At 43.7% G+C, this 8,602-nt stretch overlaps 1 protein-coding gene across 1 annotated transcript in view; it reads left to right on the forward strand.

Annotated features, from left to right (window-relative positions):
• The first annotated feature begins 985 nt into the window (after positions 1-985).
• The window catches only part of LOC117953652 (junctophilin-1-like), a 36,232-nt gene continuing 28,615 nt past the window's right edge, over positions 986-8,602 (forward strand). The window contains exon 1 of the mRNA XM_034886902.1: positions 986-1,643. Within this exon, the coding sequence (XP_034742793.1) occupies positions 1,265-1,643 (379 nt within the window). The 5' untranslated portion in view covers positions 986-1,264. The remainder of the gene's footprint in view (positions 1,644-8,602) is intronic.

The following is an 8,602-nucleotide window of genomic DNA, read 5'->3' on the forward strand; positions in this document are numbered from 1 at the left end:
TGAGTGCTGTTTGCACTTTTTTGAATGTAGAACATTGCTTCATTATTTTGAGTAAAATAATGTTGGGTAAATCAACAAAAATTTCATTTTCAACAATTAGTCTTGAAACTGTCTTTATTTCCACTGTAGTTCTTTGGTGCCCATATTACATGTGCAGTTTGGGCAACAGTGAGGACAGCTGGTGTTTCTAAATTTAGAAATAAGCCATGTTAACAACTTTGAACAACTTTTAAACATGGTGCATTTTATTCCTACCCTACCCAATTGATTACAAACTGCATTTGCCATATTTTAGTCCTGAAAAAGTTATTTTACCGAGAGTTTATTTAAAAATCCCCTTTAAAAAAGACCACACATCCCATGACTTGAATCCCTACTAGCCCTTTAAGAGGCTGTAAAGCCTAGTATTGCATTGCCAGACACTCCTCTACAGCGCTGCAATGGAGGTCCTGGCTCGTAAACACAGCACTCCAGGATAAGAAAAATGTGCTCAGGTGTCTTGGCATTTCTTTGAACCAATCACAATCGTCTTGGGCCTCTGCAACATAGCCTTGGGAAGGAACTTGTCTTGGTGAAATATGTGTACGTTCAAAAGTTGTTTTAATCGTGCAACAGAAAACTCAGATTCGACACATAGTCTAGCTAGCTGGATATGCTATATACTATGAAATCCCAGTAGTGGATTAGAGGTGATATAGATTAGATGTAAAGTGCTTTAATTTAATTAAACATGTTATGTCAATTAAAAGAGTGTAATTGCTGGAACCGGAAGAGAGTGTCAGTTTTTTAATTTTTACCATTGAAAGAAATGTTGGAAACCAGAAAAATTATTAATTCAAATGAATACAAAAACAATGCAGATAATTATTTCTTACACAAAGAGAAACAAAGCTCCTGCAGTCAGACCTGCAGTACTCTTAAAATTAGTTTGGCTGGCTTTTATTATGAAAACTAAAACAGGAAGACCATACTATTTCATCACGTGCATCTTAGCAGTTTTCAGTTCAGGGTGGGAGAGTCTTCCAGCACTCAGCGGTGGAGCGACACTGGCAGCCGTGGCGGCCGCCTCTCACCCTCCCACGTCCCGTTTTCAATAATCGTAACTGCACGGCTGATGTGCCCAGCCGCCATCTGTCCCCGTTCCCTTACAGCTCCGCTGAGAGCTGGCATTTTCACCGGGGTTCCCTGTCATCATTTATAACAACTCACACACTCTGGACTTCAAAATAAGTTACCGAATAGCACTTTTAGCCTTCGTGTCTGAATGACGGGCGGTCGGTTTGACTTTGACGATGGTGGCACCTACTGCGGAGGCTGGGAGGATGGCAAAGCCCACGGCCAGGGTGTGTGCACCGGGCCCAAGGGCCAGGGCGAGTACTCGGGCTCGTGGTCCAACGGTTTTGAGGTGGTCGGTGTCTACACCTGGCCCAGCGGGAACGTATTTCAGGGCTACTGGTCACAAGGGAAACGCCACGGACTCGGCGTAGAAACCAAGGGGAGGTGGATTTATCGGGGAGAGTGGACTCACGGGTTCAAGGGCCGCTATGGAGTCCGGCAGAGCCTTAATACACCGGCCAGGTACGAAGGCACCTGGAGTAACGGATTACAGGACGGATATGGCGTGGAGACGTACGGTGATGGAGGTAAGTGGGGGGACATTATTGGGTTGTTTGGGATAACGTTAGTCAATGTTTTCAATGTTGGAACATATGGATTTCTATTTTTAGAAAGACAGTGTAGTAAAAACATTGCGCGCATGCCCAATGATCACACATAAACTCAAGTGCCTCATGTATACACACACAGACACACGCACAAGCACGCACGCAAGCGCACACGCACACACACACACACACAGGAACATTGTGTTTGTAATGAACAAATGGTAAAAATTTAGTTTTATTAGGAAGCTGTGGAGACACATGAGCTAGTTTGCTTGCTGTAAAGAAATGTAACTGTATTGAACAACAATGAAGCAAGTTTTTTTTTTAATTTAAATGGAAAAGTTGACATTTTGCTCAGGCTTGTAATTATATAGTATCGCAGTGATTGTCAACCACTGTGCCGCGGCACACTAGTTTGAGAGATCGTCCTGTGTGCCGTGGGAAATCCGATTTTACTTAATTGCTTAAACAAATCTTTTTTTTTTTTATTGTTACTGCAAATAATTTGACATTGTTGCGCATCTGTGCCTGCAATTTTATGGCAGAGAAATTAAATACTATTCCGTGTCAGTAGGTGGCCGCAATAATGACCTTGTTGACATAAAACAGTAGAATTACTGCCACTTTAATGCACAAATGGTGGCAATGTAAGTTGGCTGCAACAGCGATGGACACATTTTTAAAAAGGAAAAGTGCAGAGTCTGCTCCGGGCACTGGATAGAATTCTACTTCAGAGCCTAGTATGAGTCATGGTTAAATGGAAAAATGGCAGGGCTGTAATCTCCCAGTCGACTAGTCGATTTATTGGTCGATACGTTCTGGCTCGACCAAAATTCTGATTGGTTGATTTTTTTTTTTTCCCTGTTATTTCATCAGGTGGTCGAACACATCGGCAGTGTGGCAGCATTTTACACAAATAGATAACGGAAAAAAGTTGAATGCAAAGTTTGCAAGCAACAGTTTACATATTGCAGCTGGACTACAAACATGGCGCTTAAAAACGGTAAGCTAACTTGTCTGCGTTAGGTTGCCTTGTCTGTTTGGAGTAGGCTATACGAACATATCAGAATTGGCATATTTCGTAGTCTAATAATCGTTTTATAACTACCGGCGCACCCACCCGCAACTCCCCAGACCCCGCTGGATGTTAAGCCTCTACCATCTAAACGCAAAAATAATATCACGGAAGGAATTGTCAGCTTTATTGCTCAGGATATGAGGCCCATTGCTGTTGTGGAGGGCTGAGGTTATAAGAACTTGTCAATATACAGCACCATCATGCAAAATGTGAGGAACTCAAAGAGAAAGTTTCAGACTTAATACAACACAGCGAGGCACTGAGGCTGAGTTCATAGCCAGGGTTTTATACAAGGTTACAGGAAACAATAGAATAAACAAAAGCTGAGAAGACATTAACTTACAAAACTATATGAGTAGATTTGCATAGACCCAATATTGTCTGCTCAAACTACACAAAAACTCACTGTGACCAAAGTAAATGCTTTGTTTTAACACTAGTCTAGACAAAAGGCAGACAGAATTAAGTTATTCAGGAGACAGAAAATAACAGGAACTCACAGCAGCGAGCAGGAAAGAGGATACCAGGGTAAAATGAGAGTAAAACTGTAAGGTAATTCATTTTCTTCTACAAGCACATTACTATGACTTTATTCACACCAAACTGGTATGCTTTACGTTTCTACAACTTTTACTTCCTGTTTACTGTATATCTGCACACACTGGAATATATATTTGTCTTATCCTGTCTACAAGTTTGTTCATTTTATTACTACTGTACACCAGTCTACCACCGTACTATGTTTGGTAGATACACTGTAATTGGTGTGTATATGACAAATAAAGACATGAAACTAAACCAAAACAATACATTTTAGTCCGTGAAACCCAAAAAACAAGATGATAGGTTTGTGCCAAATGGCGATCAGATTGCATATCAACAATTGAAGGAATAATCTCTTGTTTTTCCCTATGTCTATAATAAAACAATTTTATCTAACTTACTATAATATCTAAAATCGGCGCCCGCATCGGTTTATTTCTGGTGAAGTGGTAAGTCCCCCCACTGAGCTCCATGCTAATCCGCACAACTGATGAGTGAATTTAAAATCCATTACAAACCAGTTTTATGTTTCTTTCCCATGGATTTGACACCTGATGGGCTGTACAGTCACCCAGTCTTCCTGGCTTTCCTGCTGCTGTAAGGGGACATAAGGTAACATTACATTAATTCAGCCTGCACTGATTAATGTTTCTGGGGGCCACGAAACAGCAGCTAATGTTAATGATTGAGTTTCCCTATAGTTTCCCTATAGTTATAGCATGTGTATAATTGTCACATAAGGAGGCAGAGGAATATAGCTCAATTTGATGAGTACATCAACAATGAGCCAGAGAGTAAACCTGGGCATTACCGGCAGATGAACGGCACCTGATCTACTGCAGATCTAAATTACTGCTACATGTAGATAAAGTATATGCTAACAACAGGAAATGCTGGTTGCTGAAGATGTCAATTTCTCCCCAATTTCTGATCACATTCCTGCTGGATTATCTGTCCCGTTATGTAATTCTTGGTTTTGAAGCTTTTATTGGTGATTCCTCAAGGTGGAAAGTGCCACTGTACTCCATTATAGTTAGACCCAAGCTGCAATGACGGGGGGTACGTCATTGCAGGGTTATAACTGTTAGAGTGTTGCCGAATGCGCATTATGCCCATGTTTACGTAAGCATAGCAAGTGTGATCTCTGTCAAGCTTTTTAAGATGTGTTCTAAAAACAGATTTGCCAGGGGGGGCTCTAGCTCAACCAGTGGGACCGTTTGCCCGTGTTGGCTGAGTCCTGCAGCGGCCTGGACTGCATGTCATCCTCCATCTCTCTCACCGCTTTCCTGTCTATCCTCTGTCAATATAATAAAGGTGAAAACTCCCCAAAAACTTGACGGATTAAATATAAGATGATATAATCAACTGTAAAGTGGCTGAACCTTATAAAGTTGGTTAATCAGCCTGTGACAGGTAGAAAGTGAAATTGTAAAAAAGAAAAAATAAAGTTACCACCAACATTTAGTGGCAAAATCCATTGTTATGTGTACAACATTATTTTAGATAAAGTTTAAGTCACCACTACCACTGGTGATACACCGGTCACGGGCGTGCAAAATATTACTTTGTATCATGGATTCTGGAGATCCTTTTTTCTTGTTGAAGGGGAAATCTATTCTTGGGACACATTTTCCATTGTTTGAACTGAATTGTGGTAATGTTGATAGTGTTTGGATCCCTCCAACAGTTTGTTTGAATTCTGCATTAGCAAAACACAAAAAAATTATAAAATGAAGTCTTTACCCGGAGTGCGTCAAAAAGTTTGTGTCAGGCCCTGGAAAGCAATTATCATTGTGTAGTTATCGTCATTGACTTTCTTCTATCCTATATTCAAGAGAAAAAACTCAAATTGTTTGTCAAACTTAAAATCAGTGTTACCAAAATTTCACCAGCATGTTTCCTGTCACACCAGAGGAAACAAAACTTTAGACCATGTTTACACAAACAACACCCCTCCCCCACCTGAAACAGTCAGATCATCTTTCTTTGTTCCTCACCCCCAAATATGCACCTATCATCAATTGCGTGAAGCCATCCATAAGTGAAGAACATCAAGGTGTGGCCTGAGGGAGTAGATTTATCACTTCAGGAACGGTTTCTACACACAGGCTGGAGTATGTTCGCTTCTCAAGCCAACAGTGGCTCTCACACGGACATTGACTGGTACACCTCCTCTGTACTGGATTATGTTAATACCACCTTTGACAGTGTTACAACCCAGAAGCAGATCACCACATACCCAAATCAGAAGCCATGGATGAACAGGAAAGTGTGACTCCTATTAAAGACACGCAATACTGCCTTCAGATCAGGAGATGCACAAGCCAATAGCACATCCAGAGCAAATCTGAAAAGGGGCATCAAAGAGGCCAAGCACTGCTACAAGCTTAAGATAGAGGGACACTTTTCCAATGCTGACCCTCAACGCATCTGCTAGGGCATTAAGGCCATCAGTGACTATAAACCCACTCACTCCACCCCCGCAGCCACTGATGTCAACTTCCTGAACGAACTGAAGTTTTATGCTCGCTTTGAAAAAGACAGCAGAGAAACTGCCACTAAGCTCAAATCCTCAGCCGACCATCCGTCAAAATCACACTCTCCTCCACAGATGCACTGAGCAGGATCAGCACGCACAAGACTGCTTGACCAGATAACATTCCTGGACGCGTACTCAGGGCATGTGCGAAGCAGCTCACTAGGGTTTTTACAGACATTTTCAACCTGTCTCTTGCCCAAGCAGCTGTGCCAACATGCTTTAAATGTACTTCCATTGTGACAGTCCCAAAACACTCCAGCCCAAAGTGCCTTAAAGACTACCGCCCTGTAGCACTCACACCCATCGTAATGAAGTGCTTTGAGCGGCTGGTCCTGGCACACCTAAAAGACTCTCTACCAACCACATTGGACTCACACCAGTTTGCCTACTGTAGCAATAGGAGAACAGAAGATGCAGTTTCCATGGCACTGCACTCTGTGCTCACACATCTGGACAATAGGAACACTAATGCACGCATGCTGTTTGTTGACTTCAGCTCAGCATTCAACACTGTCATCCCAGCTAAGTTAATAGCCAAACTTGGAGACCTGGGCCTCAACACCTCCAAGTGCAACTGTATTTTGGACTTTTTGACCAACAGACCCCAGAATGTTCAATCAGGCTCCCACTAATCCACGTCCATCACACTCAACACTGGTGTACCACAGGGCTGTGTGCTAAGACCGTTTCTCTACTCCCTCTTCACCTCCGACTGCAAGCCTGTGTACGAATCTAATTCCATCATCAAGTTTGCGGACGACACTACGGTGATTGCTCTCATCAGCAACAACAATGAGACTGCCTATAGGGAGGAGATAAAGCACGTGGCCACGTAGTGCATTGAAAATAAACAGCTCATCAACACCACCAAAACGAAGTAGCTCATCGTGGACTTCAGAAAAGAGTCAAGAGGCACGCACGGCACCATCCACATCAATGGAATGGCTGTTGAGCATGTGTCCAGTTTCAAGTTTCTGGGGATCTACACTACCGGTCAAAAGTTTGGGGTCACTTACAAATTTCCATTTCACTCCATTATAGACCGGATACCAGCTGATCTGGGTGGGTGGCTGATCTTTAATACAATATCTACATTTCCCATTATCAGCAACCATTCATCCAATGTTCCAAAGGCACATTTTGTTTACTAATCTGAAAACTAACTAAGAAAACATTAAACAACCCTTTTGCAATTATGTAAGCACATAATGTAATCTGGAAACTGCTGCCCTGGTTAAAAAAAACAAGGCAACTGATCTCAGCTGGGATTCTGTCTATAATGGAGTCCAATGGAAATGTGTGAGTGACCCCAAACTTTTGACCGGTAGTGTACATCTCGGCGGACATGTCCTGGTCAACCAACACCTCCTGCCTGTCAAGAAGGCTCACCAGCGCCTTTTCTTCCTGAGGACACTGAGGAAGAATCAGCTTTCCTCGACTATCCTGGTGAACTTCTATCGCTGTGCAATAGAAAGCATCCTGCCAACTGTGCAACAGTGTGGTATGGGAGCTGTTCTGCTGCAGAGCGCAAGGCACTGCAGCGGGTGGTGAAAACCACTCAGCGCATCACTGGGTCTCCATCACGCATCACTGGGACTCCCGCCATCGAGCACATCCAGAGGAAACGCTGTCTTCATTGAGCTTGCAGTAACCTTAAGGACTCCTCTCACCCAGCCCACATACAGTGCCTTGCGAAAGTATTCGACCCCCTTGAACTTTTCGACCCTTTGACAAATTTCAGGCTTCGAATATAGAGATATAAAAATGTTATTTTTTGTGAAGAATCACCAATAAGTGGGACACAATTGTGAAGTTGAAAATTATTCTGCCCCTACTTTCAGTGCAGCAAACTCACTCCAAGAGGTTCAGCGAGGATCTCTGAATGATCCATTGACAATGTTGTCCTAAATGACGATGATGATGGTGATAAATAGAATCCACCTGTGTGTCTGATCAAGTCTCTGTATAAATGCATCTGCTCTGTGATAGTCTCAGGGTTCTGTTGAAAGCGCAGAGAGCATCATGAAGACCAAGGAACACACCAGGCAGGTCCGTAATACTGTTGTGGAGAAGTTTAAAGCCGGATTTGGATACAAAAAATTTCCCAAGCTTTAAACATCCCAAGGAGCACTGTGCAAGCAATCATTTTGAAATGGAAGGAGTATCAGACCACTGCAAATCTACCAAGACCTTGCCGTCCCTGTAAACTTTCAGCTCAGACAAGGAGAAGAGTGATCAGAGATTCATCCAAGAGGCCCATGATCACACTGGATGAACTACAGCTGAGGTGGGAGAGTCTGTCCATAGGGCAACAATCAGTCATCCATCCATCCATCCATCCTCGACCGCTTATCCGGTATCGGGTCGCGGGGGCAGCAGCTCCAGCAGGGGACCCCAAACTTCCCTTTCCCGAGCCACATCGACCAGCTCCGACTGGGGGATCCCGAGGCGTTCCCAGGCCAGGTTGGAGATATAATCTCTCCACCTTGTCCTGGGTCTTCCCCGAGGCCTCCTCCCAGCTGGACGTGCCTGGAACACCTCCCTAGGGATGCGCCCAGGAGGCATCCTTACCAGATGCCCGAAACACCTCAACTGGCCCCTTTCAACGCGAAGGAGCAGCGGCTCTACTCCGAGCTCCTCTCGGATGACTGTGCTTCTCACCCTATCTCTAAGGGAGACCCCAGCCACCCTCCTGAGGACACCCATTTCTGCCGCTTGTACCCTGGATCTCGTTCTTTCGGTCATGACCCAGCCTTCATGACCATAGGTGAGGGTAGG

The sequence above is a fragment of the Etheostoma cragini genome, chromosome 12 (assembly GCF_013103735.1).
Source record: "Etheostoma cragini isolate CJK2018 chromosome 12, CSU_Ecrag_1.0, whole genome shotgun sequence".
Lineage (NCBI taxonomy): Eukaryota > Metazoa > Chordata > Actinopteri > Perciformes > Percidae > Etheostoma > Etheostoma cragini.